General features: G+C 45.6%; 1 protein-coding gene across 1 annotated transcript in view; it reads left to right on the top strand.

Moving 5' to 3' along the window:
• Nucleotides 1–11,693: 11,693 nt before the first annotated feature.
• PARP12 (poly(ADP-ribose) polymerase family member 12) overlaps nucleotides 11,694–19,623 on the top strand; it is a 51,716-nt gene continuing 43,786 nt past the window's right edge. Inside the window, exons 1-2 of the mRNA XM_080665506.1 lie at nucleotides 11,694–12,058; nucleotides 17,296–17,431. Of these exons, the coding sequence (XP_080521632.1) occupies nucleotides 11,727–12,058; nucleotides 17,296–17,431 (468 nt within the window). The 5' untranslated portion in view covers nucleotides 11,694–11,726. The remainder of the gene's footprint in view (nucleotides 12,059–17,295; nucleotides 17,432–19,623) is intronic.

Genomic DNA, 19,623 nt, shown 5'->3' with positions numbered 1-19,623 from the left:
AATAATGCTCATTTACCTGCATTCTACCCCGTAGAGTCTCCCTCTCACCCATGGTGCCCTCTCTAGTGTCCTAAAGCTTTGTCTTAACAAGTGCAACATTAAATTTTTGTTAAAACCCTTTCAAAACTATATTCAGTGATTCTTCCAACAAGTTTATCTGTTCTGCACTATTTCACTAATAAACCCTGGCTACCACGTAGCCCTTGACCTCCAAGTAGCTTACCTATGCAAGACCTGTGACATTCAGAACTCACGTTTCCTTATTTCAGAAAGCAGTTCTAAGTGGAACTTAATCATAATGATAAACCTTGCCTCCACCTACTTTTATTTTGGCCATTTCCTTTTTAAAATGCCAGCTATTTCCTCCCAAGGTTTTTTACCAAAACAATGATCATAAATGCTGGAATATATATTATCTTGCAGGAACAAAATAACCCAGACATACTCTGATATTCCTGTGGTAGTTGGTAACAGTTACCATTATTAAGTGGAATATATAGTGAGGAATTAATTCCTTGCCTAGAATCATTTCTTCCCTCAAAGATTCATACGTAACCTTTTATTTTTACAAAGCATACATATAACTTCCACATTATAGTCAGGGACCTGAGGTGTCACTTGCTAAGCAAACCCCCAGGTTATTTTATATTGCAAAAGAAACCTAAACCAAACTAAGGGCCTTACATTTATGGTTAGACTGAATCAAAAGCTATAACCTCAATTTTTCCCAAAATAGCTTCTGACTGCAAATGCGTCATGCAGTTTTTAGGTATGAAATAGCACTGATCAGGAAATGCATGTGCAACTTCGCAGACTGTATTTCCTTCCGAAAAGACTTTTCTACTTTTAATATAAATTAAGCCATAATAGTTTCATGCTGTGGAAAGAGGGTGAAAGGTTCATTTGAAGAGATTATATAATATGAATTTTCACATTTACTGTGAAATGTCTAACTTTGCCAGTGCTTCAGCAGGTTTTGTGTTTTTGTGTTTTTTGCTTTTTTTTTGAGGGGGTAGAGGGAGGTGATAGGGTGGGGTAGTATTGATTTTAGAGATTTCAAATCTGTGAAATTTGAAAAGGGGACAGTTGTTGGCTATGGTATTTATTAGTTTTGTAGTAATGTTTTGCTAGCCTGACTGACTTTTCTTAACTGATTTTTATGCCCATGGTCCAAGGAGACTGGTACCCTTTCTTGTTTGGGGTGTCTGCGGAGTAGTGTCTTGTCTGTTTGTATAGGCAGTCAATGTGTGTGCACATGTGTGTCCTTTGAATACAGAAGCACACTGTGTGACTACAGAGTGGGGTGTGGCTGGGAAACGGGATGCTGAAGCTTTAAAGAGCATTTTTTTTTTTTTACTCTTAACAGTATTTCCCATCTTTTGCCTGCAGGCAGGGAAAGTGTACAGTATTTATTTTGCTTCTGTTTTAAATTTGTAAGTCTTTAAATAGTTTAATTGGTTACTAGAGGGGAGGACAAGTGACTTGTTTAAAGTTGTATTTGGTATTCTTACTTTTCAATTTCTGTATTTTAAAATATTGAAATCAAAATTGTATTACTTCTGTTTTGATTTTTTTAGCGCTGGGTGTATTTTTGGCTCATTTTGTTTGAAAGTATAAATGTTGAAAATTGTATCAAATGTGTCTTTGAAAGAAAAAAAATTCTATATCCAATTCTGATTTTCTGTTCCTTTTTTCTGCTTATTGATTCATGGGAGAATTATTGGAGTATGTGAAAAACTATATCAAACTTAGGCTCCTTACTGTTTCTGAAGATTCAAATGTGCAGAGTAATGTGTCATATTATTTTACTAGACGTATTGCTGGGGAAGCAATTAGTGAAAGAGAGGAAAGAAGACAAAAGGGTAATTAGTTGGCAAGATGAGTCTATGCTATGGCCATGGATGCTGGTGCTACTGGGGGACACTTAAAAGCATTTGTTGTCCCCAACCTGGGCACCCCACAAGTATTTTTTGAGCACCTGCAGTATACCAGGCATTGTCTAGCACTGGAGCTACAGGAGTAAGACCAAGCCCAGTCCTGCAGGAGCCTGTGATAGATATGAAAGGAGGGGAGAACGAGGGGTGCTGTGACCCAGCTGCCTAGCGGGAGTGGAAGTGTGAGTCCAATGAGATGAGTTCATTGTGGACATAGTGCTTTTGAGGGTCTGAGAGCCAGGTCTGGGATGAGCTGAGCATGGTGAGAGCTTACCTTGGGCCCAGGAGAGAGGAGCCAGGGACCAAGGAGGAAGGAACGGGGGGCAGCACTTCAGGGCAGAAGAAGAGCCTGGGAGGGGGCGGGAAATGGTAGGAGGGTCTGCTCTGGAGAAGGAGCCTGAATGCAGATCGATGGAAACCAAGGCACTGAAAGACCCACGGCCTCTGCTCTTCCTGTACTAATACCTGCAAGAGAGTAGGTGGTCCAGAGTGCACCCACTTATAGGCACCTCAACAGCTGTTAAAAGAATGGTGCCCAAAGCACGTTCACACCTCCTCTTACTGGCCTGTTTATTCCAGCTGATTGAAAACTAATTCTGAATAAATCTGTTCTTTTGTAAAAGTCCACATGCCATCTGTGAACCTGTGGAATGTTTGCCCTTCCTCTAGTTTGCATATTAGCAATTAATTATTGGGACTGACACTCCTTCGATCTTTAGCTGACCTTTGTGTTTCCACCAAGCAGTGAGACTGTGGAATGGGGGTGTTACCCACCCTCATTTTATTTTATTTTTTATTTATTTATTTTTTAAATATATTTTATTGATATTTTACAGAGAGGAAGGGAGAGGGATAGAGAGCTAGAAACATCGATGAGAGAGAAACATCGATCAGCTGCCTCCTGCACACCTCCCACTGGAGATGTGCCCGCAACCAAGGTACATGCCCTTGACCGGAATCGAACCCGGGACCCTTCAGTCCGCAGTCCGACGCTTTTTCCACTGAGCCAAACCGGTTTCGGCACCCACCCTCATTTTAGAGTGGGAAGAATTGGGTGCTATGTTGCAGACAGGCTTTTAATAGAAACCCTTATTGTCTTTATTTTCCATTTGAGTACTTGCAGTGTACAAGGCATATTTTCATTTCTTCCTCACAACCTAACGAGTTGGTGCTATACTCCCCATCCTGCAGACGAAACTGAGGCCAGAGACAGCAACTGACATGTGCAGGTTCACACTGCTAAAAAGTAGAGCTGAGATTTTAATCAAAAGCCTAACTCTAAAGGCCACATCATTTTTTATGAATTATTTTTCTCTAATTACTTTTTAAATTTATTTTCCTTTATTTTTCCCCATCACCTTTTATCCCCTTGCCATATACTCTTCCACCTCCACTGCCACCCCAATCACCACACTGTTGTCCATGTCCGTAAATTCTTTCTCTCTCTCTCTCTCTCTCTCTCTCTCTCTCTCTCTCTCTCTCTCTCTCTCTCTCTCTCCCCTTTTGTTTTTACTCAATCTCCCCCCAACATCCTTCTTCCCACCAGAGCTGTCTGCCTGCTCTCTCTGAGTCTAATTGTGTTTTACTTTCAATTATTAAGAAGGAATAGATAGTCTTTAGGAATGATTTGTATTCTAAAAGTTTACTTACAGGCAACCATTTTGGACTGAAAAAATATTTTTTTTACAGAAGTTTTCTATCATTTAAAGTTTGAGTTATCCTTTTCCTAGGGGCTGGGTACATATGAAAGCATGCTGTTTATCTTCTAGGATCCCACCTTCTAGTGAAGAACCGACTAAGCAAGGGACATGTGATACTGTTAGAATTCATGAACCTAACATGAATTCCCAAAGTCCCAGAGTTAGGCCGTGCCTAGTGCACCCCTTCCATTGGACATGGCCCTGCAGGACGGCACAGCTGTCTACCACTGCCCTTCCCACACTTCAGCCTCTCTGGGCATCATTTCCTGACCCCCAGCTCTGGTAAAAGGATCAGCCCTGATAAAGAAGGAGAAAGAAGTCCATCCATATTTCTCTTTCTATCTCTCTGTCTCTATCTCTGTCATCTCTATCTCTATCTCTATCTCTATCTCTATCTCTATCTCTATCTCTATATCTCTGTCTCTCTCCCCAACTGCTCAGGAGCTCACTTAGGGCACAGCCTTGAATAGTCTACAATACCACAGCAGTGATTCTCCCAAAGTCTGATTTAAGAATAACAGTCGAGAATAAAAAAGTCAATTACCTTATTGGAGGGGGGATGGTGAAGGTGGACTTTGGCCTGTCTGTGGGGTTGGGAAGGACTCTGATGACACTCCAAAGACTTATCCCTTCTGAGGTTTTGCCAATGGGAGGCAAAGCTATGCCTCTTCTCTTTGGTCTGGGGGCTAACTAGTATTAGTTTGCTAGGGCTGCTATAACAAAGTACCACAGACTGCGTGGCTTAAACAACAGATTTGTTTTTTCATCCCTCTCGAGGTTAGAAGTTGGAGACTAAGATCTTAGCAGGGTTGATTCTGTCAGAGGCCATAAAAGAAGGATCTATTCCAAGCCTCTCCTCAACTTGCAGATGCCATCATATCCCTGTGTCTCTCTCATCGTCTTCCCTCTCAGTACGTGTCTGTGTCCAAATTTACCCCTTTTGTAAAGACACCAGTCATACTGTATTCAGGCCCATCCTAATTACCTCTCCTTTTTTTTTTAAGTTAATCCTTACCCGGGGGTACTTATTCCACTGGTTTTTAGAGAGAGTGAAAGGGAGGGAGGGAGTGGGAGACAGAAAGAGAGAGACATCAATGTGAGAGACACATAGATTGGTTGCCTCCCGAACTTGTCCAGACCGGAGCCAGGAATCAAACCAGAGACGCTTCAATGTCTGTGCTGACATTCTGACCACCGAGCCACACTGGCCAAGGCATAAACTCAATTTAATTATCTCTTAAAAGACCTTATACCCCAAAATGTTTATATTCCGAGCTATTGGAGGTTAGGACTTCCAACATAGGAACTTTGAGGGGGGACACAATTCAATGTATAACACTACTGGATCAACTCATACAAATAACTCAGTGAGTCAAGTTTATAAATCCATGTTTATTTTTTTTAAATCCTTACTCGAGGAGTGAGGAAATTTTTTCCATTGATCTTTTAGAGTGGAAGAAGGGGGAGGGGGAAAAAGAGGAGGGAGAGAAACGTTGATGTGAGAAAGACATCAATTGGTTGCCTCCTGTACACGCCCCAAATGGGGGCATGAACCAGACCTGCAACCAAGGTATGTGCCAGGTATCGAACCTGTGACCCTCTGGTGCATAGGCCGACACTCTAACCACTGAGCCATGCTGACCAGTACAAGTTTATAAATCCATGTTTAAAAAAAGAGAAACATTTTTCTTATTACCACATTATCCCCCGACCAGATCAGTGGTGACCACTGCATAAGAAATGTGCCCCTTTACAGAGTCATTGGCCTGCTTATGATCCTTAAAGCAATCCTTTACCTTGGGATCTACAAAATTACAAAATTACAGTAGATGAAGCCTTGGGGCAGGACTTCTAGCCCTACCCATATCCAGAGCAAATCCCCAGGGATCAATACAGTCCCATGTGGGTAGTGGGATTATGGGTGACACTTGCTGTGTTTATTCATTTCTCAAATATTTATTGAATATTAAGTACTGGCTGGGCTCTGGGTAGGTCAATGGGAACAGGACAGGGTCCCCTCTGTCAGAGCAGGGGTGACAGTTTAGGAAAAAGCACTGTTCTAGCACTGCAGCAGCACCGAAGCCTGGTCTGGGATCCCATGCTGTCCTGAGTCTGGTGTCCAGCCCTGCAGCAGTGCAGACTTTCTCTTTTCTCTGGGGATTAGCTCTGCCCATCAGTGATGTTGCTGTGTCCTGAGCTGAGTGTGTCCTGGACACTGTTCTGCCCAGGATCCTTTTGCCCAACTGCAAACTTTGCTAAGGAGCCACTTTGCCCAGGTGCAACAGGTACAGAGAGCCAGAAGGGCCCGGGGTTTTCTTTCTGCCCCTGCTCCTCCTCAGGCCTTAGCCCAGTGGTTCTCAACCTTTCTAATGACGCGACCCTTTAATACAGTTCCTCATGTTGTGGTGACCACCAACCATAAAATTATTTTCGTTACTACTTCATAACTGTAATTTTGCTACTGTTATGAATCGTAATGTAAATATCTGTGTTTTCCGATGGTCTTGGGCGACCCTAAGACCAACGTGACCCACAGGTTGAGAACTGCTAGCTGTAGAGCCTAAGACCATTGGAAAACACAGATATTTACATTACGATTCATAACAGTAGCAAAATTACAGTTATGAAGTAGCAACGAAAATAATTTTATGGTTGGGGGTCACCACAACATGAGGAACTGTATTAAAGGGTCACGGCATTAGAAAGGTTGAGAACCATTGCTTAGCCAATGCCTGATGGATGGTGGTACAGGGAAATAATAGCCCAGAGAAGGGATACACTCTGAGCAGTATTTATAGTCCACCCTGCCTATGCTCAGATTCCATATTTGCAAATTTGCCTATGCACTAAAATTTACTTGTTACCCCAAATCACTGTATGGTACTTTCATGGTCATTCAAGGACACACACATAGCGAGGTGACACTGTGCTCTTATTTCAGCTCTTTGGATACCATGTGTACCAGTTAATAATGCAGATTTTGTAATCAAAACACGATAATTTCAAGAGAAACATCAAAAGTGCTTTATTCAAAGTAATGTCCATTGCTAGCTACACATTTCCCCCATCTTTCAGGTAATTTGTGGATACAGTCCCAATAGAACTTTTCTTGTTTTGAGGCATTCAGAGACCCAATTTTCCACTTCTTCGTACGTTTTGAAGTGCTGCTCAGAAAGTACGTGTGCCATTGATCAGAACAAGTGGTAATCTGAAGGAGCAAGGTCTGGTGAATAAGGCGGGTGGGTTAATACTTCCCAGGCAAGATCTTTTAACATGTCTTTAACTGGTTTTGAAGTGTGTGATGCTGCGTCATCATGAAGCAAAATTACTTTGCCGTGTCTTCTGGAACATTCTGGTCGTTTTACCATCAAAGTGTGGTTCAAAATGATTATTTCTTGTTGGTAGTGATCAGTATTAATGGTTTCACCTGGTTTTAGAAGCTCACAATACACCACACCAGCCTGATCCCACAAAATGCAGAGCATTGTCTTCTTTCTGAAGCGATTTGGCCTTGCAGTCGATGTTGATGGTTAACCTGGATCAACCCATGATTTTGTGTGTTTGGGATTCTCAAAATAAATCCACTTTTCATCGACAGTCACAATTCAATTCATAAAAGACTTTCTTTCGTGCCACTGAAGCAACATTTTACTGATGACTTTTCGGTTTTCCATTTGTCTTTTGTTCAGTTGATGTGGCACCCGTTTTCCTTCCTTTAAAATCTTTCCCATTGCTTATAAATGATTGGAAATTGTTTGCTGAGCAACGTTTAATCTTTTTGCAAGTTGTTTTTGAGTTTGACACACATCTTCATCCAATAATGCTTGTAATTGTTGATCTTCTAAGTTTTTCAGTTGACCTGGACGTTCTTTGTCTTTCACATCGAAATCATCACTTTTAAAGCATTTAAACCAGCGTTCACAAGTATCTTGAGATGGAGCATGTTCACCATAAGCTTCCTGAAGTATACGATAACTTTCAGCAGAACTTTTCTTCAAAATAATGAATTAAAACTTCCTGCAAATGCTCTTTTTTTGGCATGAAATTCGACATTTTTAAGCATAAAAATATCTATGATGTTAGCACCTTCAACAAATTTGACATATGAAGTTTTGAAGCTTGCTGTCAATACAACAAAATAGCATACATATCAAATCACATATATATCAACATATGTGTAACTCCATCTATTGAAAAAAATCCGCATTATTAACCGGTACACCTGGTAAACAAGCATTCTTTTTGTTGTCTATTTAGTGTATGTTTTTTACATTTTGGTGCTTTTTGTTGGTTATTTCACTGTTTAAAATGATCCCCAAGCATTGTGCTGAACGGCTGGTTAGTGTTACTAAGAGCAAGGAGGGTCTGCTGTGCCCTGTGGGGAAAATCCCTAGGTTAGGTAAGCTTTGTTCAGGCATGGGCTATAATGATGTGGGCTGTGAGTTCAATGTTAATGAATCAAGAAAATATATTGGCATCTTTAAACAAAAACAAACACATGACAAGGTTGTGCATTAACCCAAATCCCAAAAATGTGACCAGAGGCTCACAGGAACTTAGCCCTGTATTCCCCCTAGAAGCAATGGTTTCATATTCTCTAATTCAGTGTTCATGGTGACTTTATAGAATACTAGAGGCCCAGTGCACGAAATAGTGCGGGTAGGGTCTTTAGGGCCTAGCCTCCTGCGATCAGGGCCATCTTCTGCCCATTTGCCAGTCCCCAGGCTGAACGCCGCCTCCACCACCAGGCTGTCAGGCTGTTGGGATCACCAGCTCATCCCTGGCTGCTTGGGGGCTCAGGCCTGCGGGAAAAGTAGGTTCCGGTAACTTCACCTCCATGTGCATGTGCCGGGCCGGCTGCTGATGGAAGGCGCTGCCCACTCAGGGCCCGCTCACGCTGAGGATGAGCTGGTGATCCCAACGGCCTGACAGCCAGCCCGGTCCTCCCACCACCCACCCCAATTCCCCCGTTCACCATCGCTGATCCATCAGAGCCTGCGGGATGGGGGCAGGGACCAAGAGGTCAGCCATTCAGCCCGCTCACCAGTCCCCAGTCCCACCCCGCCCCACTCGTGGGCTTGCGGGGGGCGAGGGGGGGAGGGACCGAGAGGTGCTCAATTCACCTCAAGGTGACCGGTCGTTTGGTCATAACGGTTGTCAAGGACACTGACTTTTTATATATATAGATAACTACCAGGAATAATGAGAATCCACTGTGGGGATGCATGTGGCCTTCCAGATTCTTAGAAAGAAGTTGGAGCTTTGCAAAACCTCAATGGACATCTCATTGTTCAGCTTTTACTTTTAAGTTTTTTTGGTTAGTTTATTGTTTGCCCCTACTGTTATCCATTGCCACAACCAGCCATGACATAAAAACATTCAAATGGTAAACAACCTATGGAGAGAAGCCATTAGGATTGGGCTAGTCCGAGTGAAGTGGAATAAATACCAGCCTTTTTAGGAAGTCTTCCAGAGGACCACCAGACAGGTCAAATCATGACTTATTTGCAACTGAGGCTTTGAAAGAGCTCCAGCTCTGTTATGCTGTCTGCTATAGGTACCAGGAGGGTAGGCTGTTAGTTTTTCTTTCTTTTTTAAAAAATTTATCTTTATTGTTGAATGTATTACAGATGTTCCCCCCGCCCCCATTGACCCTCCTGAATCCCATTCCCACCCTCTCCCTAGACCTTCACCACACTGTTATCTGTGCCCAAGGTTATGCATACAGTATATGCATATAAATTCTTTGGTTAATCTCCCCCCATACCCCACTTCCCTCTGAGATTTCTCAGTCTGTTCCATGCTTCCATGTCTCTGAATCTATTTTGTCCATCAGTTTATTTTGTTAATTTGGCCTCTTTGTTAATTCAAGGCTGCTGGGGAGGAGGAGGCAGGACTAGAGTAAATTAGAATGCTACAAAGCTTGATGTTCCTGAAAGATGAGACAGAGGGCCAAAAACCAGGACTACAGGCTTTATGAGAGGAGAAGGACCCTGCCGGACTGCCTTGCAAAGGAAGAGAGCGCACGTGCAGGAGTGAACACGTCTTTTGAGGGGAGGAATGGGAAGGGATGGGGCTTAGGGTACTCGGCAGGCGCTGACTGGTGGTTTCATATAAGGCACATGATTAGGCACTTAGGTACTTAGGAATCGGGGGCTTAGGGTATTTGGCAGGTGCTGATTGGTGGTTCAATGTACAGTCCATATAAGGTGCCTGGTTAGGTTCTCAGGAATGCCCAGGCCGCAGGTGCAGTTTATGTCATATTCCATCCATCAGTTGGGGGAAGGGAGGATCTATCAGTTCCTACTCAGATTCAGCTATTTTTCTTGACTAAAAGCTAAATAACCCATTGCTGCAAGACTCTGAAAACATTAATTCTGACCATTTTTTTGCCAATTTTTCATTGCTTGTAAGGAAGGGCAAACTTTATGAGATCCTTATTACTCCAGCATTTTCACTGACATCACCCTTCCTTTAAAAAATGTTATTTTATTGTACAATATTAAACCACAATTTAAAAATAAATTAAAATTTTAAGAAAAAAATTTTCCACACAAATTGAAAAAAAGAAAATCCAAAGAAAAATTGCTCCTCATCCCATCTCCTAATTAATTCATTTTCATTTGTCCATGTTATATCTACTCTTCTTCCATACATAGACTTTAATATTTTGTTGGTACTATTATAAATAGAATTTTATGTTCAAGTTAATATAATACTATAATCCCCACCATCGTTCCACCCCTCATCTTCCTTTTTCCACTTTCCTAGTCCCTCCTGCCTGCTCCCTGCGACCCATGTGGATGCAAACAACAGTGCTCACCTTCCTGAGCCGCCTCAGGTTCATTGCAAACCACCTGCCACTCACTCACAAATGGTTCTCTCTTCGCCACTGATTCCGCACAGCGTCTTTTTCTCACTAAACACGTCATGGCTGTCGTTCTCAGTCAGCAGACGGAGATTTAACACAAGGTTTTGCAAGCAAACGATCCACCCTCGTACCCACTCCCCCCACCGCCCTAAACATTTCGGTACATAACTTGGGTACTGTTCCTTTTAGTTCTAGAATATTCTGAGGAAGGCTTGCCGGGTCAAAGGTCATACACATGGAAAATGTAAGTAGCTATTCCCTGACTTTCCCCAAAGGCTCTAACAAGTCACATTTCCATCCGCAACGTGTCACTGTGCTCTGAAAGGTCTCTCACTACTGTTCACTCTTTATTCAGAAAGGATGCGGAGCCACGTAATGGCTTTTTAAAATAATATATCCTTTTACGTTTAAAATTAGGATTTCGCTGCCAAAACGGTGGAGAAAGCAACACTAAAGCTGCTCTCGCCCCTCTCGTGATAGTTGTGCGTGGGGTTGTGGGCAGGTTCGCGGGCCGTCGACGGAAGCCGTCTGGGCGGCTCGCGCGGTTCCGCCGGCTTCTCAGGGGCCGTCGCAGCCTCGCAGGGGGCGCCCCAGCCTCACGCAGCCTCCCAGGGGCCGTCGCAGCCTCGCAGGGGGCGCCCCAGCCTCACGCAGCCTCCCAGGGGCCGTCGCAGCCTCACGCAGCCTCGCAGGGGGCGCCCCAGCCTCACGCAGCCTCCCAGGGGTCGTCGCAGCTTCCCAGGGGGCGTCGCAGCCTCACGCAGCCTCCCAGGGGGCGCCGCATCCCACCTGACGGACGCGCCGGGAACAAAATCTCTGCTCAGTGGAACCTCTCTCACACGCACGGCCCCGGGAGGAGAGCGCGCGTGCGGCGTCGCCCTCCGTCCTCGAGGTGAAGGGCCCCGAAAGGCGCTTTCATTACCCGCGCCCCGAGAGCTGCCCTGAGGGGCCGCGAGCTGTCCGGGCGCCACCAGAGCACCGGCCCCGACGGCGAGGATGATCTCCTGGTCCGGCTGGCCGGCCGCCTCCGCTGGGGGCGCCGAGGGAAGGCGCCGAGCCCCGCTCAGCGGCGGGCCCGGGGGCGTGGCGAGGCCGCAGCGGTTCTGCTTTCCCCCAAGCCGGGGCAGCTTTCGCTTTCGCTTCCCGCTGGCGTCTCCTCCCCGCGGGACCCGCCCCGCCAGCCGGCGGCCCGACGGGCACTGCGCCCCCGCCGCCGTGGCCATGGCCCATGCTGCCGCGCTCGCCGAGGTGACCCAGGTGCTGTGCGCGGCCGGGGGCGCCTTGGAGCTGGGGGAGCTGCGGCGCCGCTTGCGGGACGGCGTCGGCGCGGACGCGTTGGAGCGGCTGCTGCGGGAGTCCCGCCGCTTCGTGGTGGTGACACGGGCGGACGCGGGCGGCGCGGCCGCCGTCCCCAAGCGGGTGGTGCTGGCCGTCTCCGCGCTGCGCCTGTGTCGCGGCCACCAGGGCCTCAAGCCCACCTGCGCCGGGCTCTGCGGGCAGCTGCACTTATGCAAGTTTATGGTCCTGGGCGCCTGCAAGTTCCTCAAAAGCGGGTAAGGCGCCGCGGCCGGGGTTGGGGGGGGGGCGCGGGCGGCGGGCGGGGTGAGGGCCGGGGTGGGGGTGGGGCGGGGCGAGGGCCGCGTCCCCTCCGTTCGCCCGCTTTGAGCCCTTTCTAAAATTTGGGGGGGTGATTTGGTGGCCGTTCCCCCTAATTCTCCTCAGTGAGCATTTATTGAGCACCTACTGAATACCTGGCACTGTGTGTGGGAGGGACTCGGTTGGAGCCGTGTCCTCAAGGCTTCTGACAGCAGAGAGTGATTTAGAGGCTGAGACAACCTGGGTGTGGCCGCACCGGCGTGGGAGTGGGGGGAGTGGGCGCGGGGGGCGGGGCGGGCTCTTCTGAAGAAAACAGGCGGCGGCTTGCTCCCCACGACACCCTGCCTCCGAGCATTGAGGGCCACAAGCCGGCGACTTCCTCAGACCCAGCGAAATGAACCCCTCAGTGCCTGTTCCCACCGGCTAATAAGCCGGTAGATGATTCTGTGGCATTTGGGATAAAATGCAAGCTCCTCATCACCGTCCAGAAGGTCCCTGGGGAACAGGTCCGCCGCCCTCAGCCCCGCCCCGCCAGGGTGCCCTTTGGTTTCTGGAACACTCCTAGCCTTTGCCCATCTGGTGGCCTTTGCCCTGCGTGGAACGCGAACGCTTTTCCTGGTTTGTCCCCTGAATCCTGGCCTTAACGCAAAGATCACTTTCCTTTTTGAGCCGCCTTCTTCCTCTCCATCACACTGTCCTGTTTCTTTTCTCATAGCACCTATCCTATCCCCCTGCCCCAGAAGAACGGAAACCGAAGGCCGAGGCGGGCGGGTGGGCGCGGGGCCCTGTCGTGGCGCTGGCTGGTGGTTTCCCACGCTGCATGCAGCAGGTGCTCTGTGAGGTGGATGCACTAGGCTTGGGCTAAGAGTTTGGACCTTACCCTGAAGGCGATAGGAGCCTGTGAAATGGCAGGAGAGAGCAGTCATCAGGTCTGCCTTTTAGGAAGATGTATCTTTGTGTGGATGCTGATTTATAGGAGAATGCGATGGGGACCTGATTGGAAATTCATTTATCTCAAATAATTAGTTCCTTCCTTCCTTCCTTCCTTCCTTCCTTCCTTCCTTCCTTCCTTCTTTCCTTCCTTCCATCCTCCCTCCCTCCCTCTCTCCCTCCCTTCCTCCCTTTCTTTTCTTTTTCTTTTTTTGGTTTAACACAGTAGACATTACTTCTGGCTCATATCAGGCTCAATAGCCAGTGCGGGGTAGGGCCCTTGATCTACACAGCCATTCGGGAACCCAGGCTGGCTGATCTAGACTGTGCCCTCCTCAGCTCTTAAGGCCATTCTGGGTATCAGGTTCCAGGAAGTAGATGGAGAAGATGCACAGTAGAGGGGTGGAGAGAGGTTTTTTGGACCAGTTCTGGAAGTGGTAGACAATCTTCCACCTACATCCTCTGGACCACAAGATGTCTCATGGTCCCATTAGATGGGGCTGGGAATGTAGTTTCTGGGAAGCAGCTGCCCAGAAATATCTGGATTAGAATATTGTAAGGCCTTAAGAAGAAGGGGTGTATGTGTGAAAAACCTGGGGAATTGGTGAGAGTGTAGTGACAGTATGAGAAAGGTGATGACAGTTTTCTGTCAATTTGTTGATGGAGAGATGACTCTTACTTTCATTTCTTATTGTTGGCTGAGAGAGCAGGCAAGAATTTTGGTTTGAAACCTGCCCAGGGGTCTGGAGCTTGAGAGGATGGCCAGGGCCCTGATTGGCTATTTTGGGAGTTGTTGGGTGGTATAAGCCATGGCTCCAGGAGTGGGTCAGATCCAGGGTGGGAGTCTGAGGGTGGAACCATGAGGAAATTGGTCCCTCAGGGACTTGTGGAGAAGAGGCATCTCAGGGGACAATGAGGAGCAGCAGCTGAAGAGGAAGGCAGACACAATAAATGGTGGATGATGGGTTGAATTATGGGGATAATTAGTGAATCTTGTTAATGCTGACGTCTGTATTTGGTAAGATGAAGATGGCAGCTCTATTCTTAGGCTACTTCCCAAAATGTGGGGTCAAATTTTACTTGTCTTGGAAATTTGGACATCTGGTATTTACTGGCCTAGATCAGTGGTCGGCAAACTGCGGCTCACAAGCCACATGCAGCTCTTTGGCCCCTTGAGTGTGGCTCTTCCACAAAATACCACGGCCTGGGCGAGTCTATTTTGAAGTGGTGTTAGAAGAAATTTAAGTTTAAAAAGTTTGGCTCTCAAAATAAATTTCAATCGTTGTACTGTTGATATTTGGCTCTGTTGACTAATGAGTTTGCCAACCACTGGGATGATTCTGAGTTTTCTTTTTTTTTTTAAGTTGAATTTACTGTGTGACATCGGTTAATAAAACCATGCAGGTTTCAAGTGTACAGCTGCATACTACATCATGTGCTCACTGCCCAAAGTAAATTCTCTGTCTGTTCCCATTTATTACCCCTTTGCCCTCTTCTACCTTCCCCCACCCCCCTTTCCCTCTGGCAATCACCATACTGTTGTCTGTGTCTATGTGTGTTATTATTGTTATTATTATTAAATATGTTTTCATTGATTTTGGAGAGAGAAGAAACATCGATGTGAGAGAACCATCGATTGGTTGCCACATGTACACACCCTGACCAGTGATCAAACTGAAAACCTGGGCATGTACCCTGAACTGGAATCAAACTGGAACCAAACCAGGGACCTTTTGGTGCATGGGACAATGCTCAACCAACTGAGCCACACGGGCCATGGTTATTATTATTGTTATTTTTGCGTAATTCCTTCACCTTTTTCACCCAGCCCTCCAAAACCCCTCTTACAGCTGTCTGTTTGTTTTATGTGTATGTGCTTCTGTTTCTGTTTTGTTAGATTATTTTGTTCATTAGATTCCACATCTTTATTCTTCACCTTTCCCTTTTCCTTGAAGTTCACACAAAAGTTTCTTGCCCCTTCTGCGAGTGCCCCACGTTGGGCTGCCAGTTTCGAGTGTCCCCCCCACGTCCCGCGTGGTTCAGTGTTCAGGATCAGGGTTCGGGCTCTGGAGGAGGCCGCACACAAATGAAAGAGACTAGACAATAAAGTATAAATTTGGGAATTGGGGGCCAGGCTGGAGCTCAACTCAAGAGGAAGGACTCCACCCCGCTCTGGCCTTGCTATCCCTTTTATTAAGACTATGGGATACACCCATAGCCGTTAGGCAGGCAATTCCAATAATAGCCAATCAGCATGAATTTACATAAGACTAAAAGGTGGAAATTGCTTTAGCTACCATTGTCTCACTAAACAGTGAGCCACCCAATGGTGGGTGGCTCTGACCTTTCAGAGCTTCAAGGTTGACCAGCCTTCGAGGTTCCTTGTCCACACCTCTCTGCTAGTGAAGACAATGGGTGGCTTCCAACACTTTCCTTCTCTGTTTCTGGGTCACATAGGGAGAATGTATGTGGCTGGTTGTATTCTCTAAGTATTTTCCTGCATCTCTACTGGTCTTCCTGAACCTCAGGTCAGCTGTTTCAGAAATAGATTCTCACTGCTGCTTTTCATTGGTAACAGCTGGGAAGGATCACTGGTCCCTGACTTCCTTCCTGTGCTTAGGGGGTTAGTAAGCATTGTGGTCAAGTGCACAGCCCTGAAGACAAGCCTACCTTGTTCCAACCATGCCTCAGCTCCTTGCTAACTGAGTGGACTTGGGCAAGTTACTTTATATCTGAGCCTCAGTTCCATCATCTGCAAAATGGGGATAATAATACCACCTATCTTGCCTGGGGATGTGTGGGAACGGGGTGGAGGGGGTCAATGGGGAAAATATGGGACATCTGTAATACTTTCAAGAGAAAAGATAAATTTAAAAAATAATATCATCTACTTCATAGAATTTTTGAGGACTAAACGAATTAAAGAAATTAATTATCGTTTGGGCGATCCCTGGTTTATTGTAAATGCTCAAAAAGTTTTAGCAGCCATCATCATTATAATGATTAGATAGATTTGGCTCTGGCATCACAGATTATTAGCCCCTCTGCCTAGAATGTTCTTTCCTTCTCTCCTTGCCTGGATCCTCCTCAACCCTAAGAATTTGGCTCAGGCTCCCTCTAGTTTGCTCCCCCATTTCCATCAAGGTCAGGTGCCCCTCCTCTCCACACTGATATATTCTGAACACAGCTGACCTTGCACTTTCCACTCCATTTTAAAGTCATCTCTATGTCTTTCTCCTCCACTAAATGAGAGGAGTGGAATCAGGATGACTCCAAAGGAGAGGGAAATGGTCTTTTACTGAGATGGCAGAGCCTGTGGGAGGTGCAGGTTTGGAGGAGTCTATCAAGGGTTTGGTTTTCTTTTGAGATGCTTATAATAAGCATGATGTATGAGGTACGGCAGAGTCTGAGTCAAGCAAATGGTATTTGCCTGATTTTTTTCAGTCATGTTGATCAGGGCAGTCAGTTGAAGTCTTTGGATCATTGGGGCATGGTGCCAGTGCCTAGCTCACAATGAGTGTTTAACAAGGGCTGTTGATCCAAAAATGGAGCGGGGGAGGAGAAAGGGCTGGGCCTCAAGGGTGTGTAAGCCCTTATAACTTATTTATTCAGCCATTGTTTAAATGTCCAGTGACTGGTATGCTATGACTCTTCTTTGGGGAATGGCCTTGACATTCTCATTAGATACCTGCTGAGAGGCACTGTTCTGGATTCTACAATTCACAAGTTACCGTCTCTTCCTTTGTAAATAAGCTTTATGTTTTATCGTTGCATAGAAATGCTGTTTTTTCTCCAGTGCTTCTAAACAATGTAAGGAACTATTCTTGTAAAGTTATCTTAAAAATTGATAATTGGTAATTATCTTAAAGATTGATAATTGTATTAGTTTGCTTGGGCCACAAGTTAACACAGATTGGGGAGCTTAAACCAGAAGTTTATTTTCTTAAAATTATGGAGGCTATAAGTTAGAGATCAATGGTTGGTTTCTTCTGAGGCTTTTCTCCTTGGCTTGTAGATGGCCATCTTCTCCCTATATCCTCACATCGTCTTCCCTTTGTATGAAGCTGTGTCCTAATCCTTTCTTGTAAGGATACCAGTCAGATTTGATTGGTCCCCCTCCAGTGACCCCATTTTAACTTAATCACCCTTTTTTGAAGACTGTCTCCAAATACAATCACTTTTAAGGTACTGGCAATTAGGGCTTCAACCTAAGAATTTTGTGGAGACACAATTCAATTGTGACACTAACTCTGTTCCTTTGCAGGAAGAACTGTAGAAACAGTCACACCTTGACAACCGAGCATAACCTGAGTGTGCTAAAAACTCATGGCGTCGATCATCTCAGCTACAGTGAACTCTGCCAGCTCTTGTTTCAGAATGACCCCTGGCTTTTGCCAGAGGTGAGTGCTGGGAAGGGGTGGGTATGTGAGCAAGGAATTGGGAAGAGGCCAGAAGGTTGGAAGATAGGAAATATTATGGCAGAAGAGAAGCCTAGGCCCCCATCATGATCATTGAGATCTGCCTGGAGGAGATCTAGTTTGAATTCCCAGTTCTGTGACCTTGGGGACTGAACTTGCCCCTTGAAGCCTTTCCTTGTGTATCAGTTGGGCTGGTACCACCTTTCCAGGGCTTCTGTGAGGTTGGGGGAGCCTGTTTGGCCAGTGGCTGCAGCAAGACATTATTTATACAGCTGAGGAGATGAGAGACTCCAGTCAGTTCCTCCCTGTCTAGCAGGACCTGGAACCATGCAGATATCATTGGACCCAGTTGGGTCTGTAGAAAAGCTTTCTAGGGCTGCTGACAGGCAGATGTGCTATTTACTAATTCAGTTGTACCCAGGATTTTGAACTTTAGTTGATGTTGCATTTCCGGTACCCACTTGTTTCAAAGCTCATTGCAATGGTTACATAAGACTTTGGGTCTTCCTAGAAGCAGACACCAAGATGGGATTATAAGTGTGAGAGATTTATTGGGGGATGAGCAGAAGAAGTTGGGGTGAGCCTTCAGGCAATGATGCAGGTCTGACATCTGTGGCAGCAGAGTGGGAAGGAAGGGGACAGGGCAGAAAGATATCCTGACTATAACCCATTTCTAAGAAAGCTACCTGACCAACAGGCAGTTCTGATCTTTCTTCACTGTTGGAGGTGGCTGGTGTCTCCCCAGAATGGCGTGCTCTGTTGTTGGCTGGGAGCATCCTGCAGGAGTGTGGCCTCTGTGTGAAGAAGGTAGTGGCTCCAGAGGGCAGCAGCTGGGCCAAGAGTTAACTGTGCTCTGCAGCACATCTGAGCAGTGCCTTTCTGTGGCCAGCCAGGTTATATGGGATGTTCTGACACTGTGCCTACAATGAGGCAACGGAGGTTAGATTGGCATATTTTAACAAAAATGCTTCCATATGATTCAGTTAAAATCATTCATTTGAGAAAGGTGCTACATAGCACAGTGACTGCCACATAACAGTTATTAACTTTTTTCTTTTTCCTTTTGAAAATTAATATTTAATTCAGCTAATCTTTACTGAATATTCTCTATGAGTCAGACATGTGTGATAAAAGACCCTCTTCTACCCTTCCAGGAGGCACGTTTACTGGGTCAGACAGACACGGCAGTGAATAATTGTAAGGTGCTGTTTTAGATGCTCTAATTAGAATCAGTGCTCTGTATCAGGGGCACAGTTTTGGGTGCTGGGGAAGACGTCCTGGGATAGATGGTGCCTGCTCTGGGAGCTGAAGGATGATTGAAGGATGAAGTTTTGGGAAGGGAAATACAGAAAGGAGGGAACTTGGCATGGTCAGGAGATAGCATGTAGGTCAGTAGGACCTGGATTTAGGGTTAGAGAGGGGAGAAAAAGAAATGGGTAGGCATAGGGAAGGAGTGTGGGAGGGAGGTTTGTGTTTGCAGAGTGGGTTTTCACATTTTGGAGAGATCCTCTTGTTATTAGTGTGAAAAATGAATCAGAAGATGACCAGTCTGGAGTGTGTAGCCCAGGGGTGGGCAAACTTTTTGACTCGAGGGCCACAATGGGTTCTTAAACTGGACCGGAGGGCCGGAACAAAAGCATGGATGGCGTGTTTGTGTGAACTAATATAAATTCAAAGTAAACATCATTACATAAAAGGGTACGGTCTTTTTTTTTTTTATTTCAATAGTTTTATTCATTTCAAACATTTTAACAAGAAGAATGTAAACACTAATTATTATATAATTTGAAACTTCAAAAAATGGAGGAATCATAGCACAATAACATACCTTATATTGAAGATGGCAAAGGCAAAATAAAATTGCCTAACAAAGGAAAGGTACAAAAGCCTTTCAAATTAAACTTAAATATAATAAAATAATTTAAAACTAAAACAAATAGAAAAGAACAAAATGTGTAAACAGTAAATTAAACATTTTCTTTAGTGCAACTTCCAAATTTAGCCCGGGACGTAGATGTAGATGGCAATGTAGACTGGGTTGAAAGGTTTTTGGTCTTTAAAACATCAACTTCAGTGGGAACAGTGTTGTTGGTCTCCTTTTTAGCTAATGCTCTGATACTGTGCTCTCCAGGGGCGTGTCTCCCTACATCACCACGATAACGTGTCTACGCATT

This window comes from Plecotus auritus (assembly GCF_963455305.1).
Source record: "Plecotus auritus genome assembly, chromosome: 4".
In the NCBI taxonomy this organism is placed as follows: domain Eukaryota; kingdom Metazoa; phylum Chordata; class Mammalia; order Chiroptera; family Vespertilionidae; genus Plecotus; species Plecotus auritus.
This window is presented reverse-complemented; position numbering and strand designations above follow the sequence as displayed.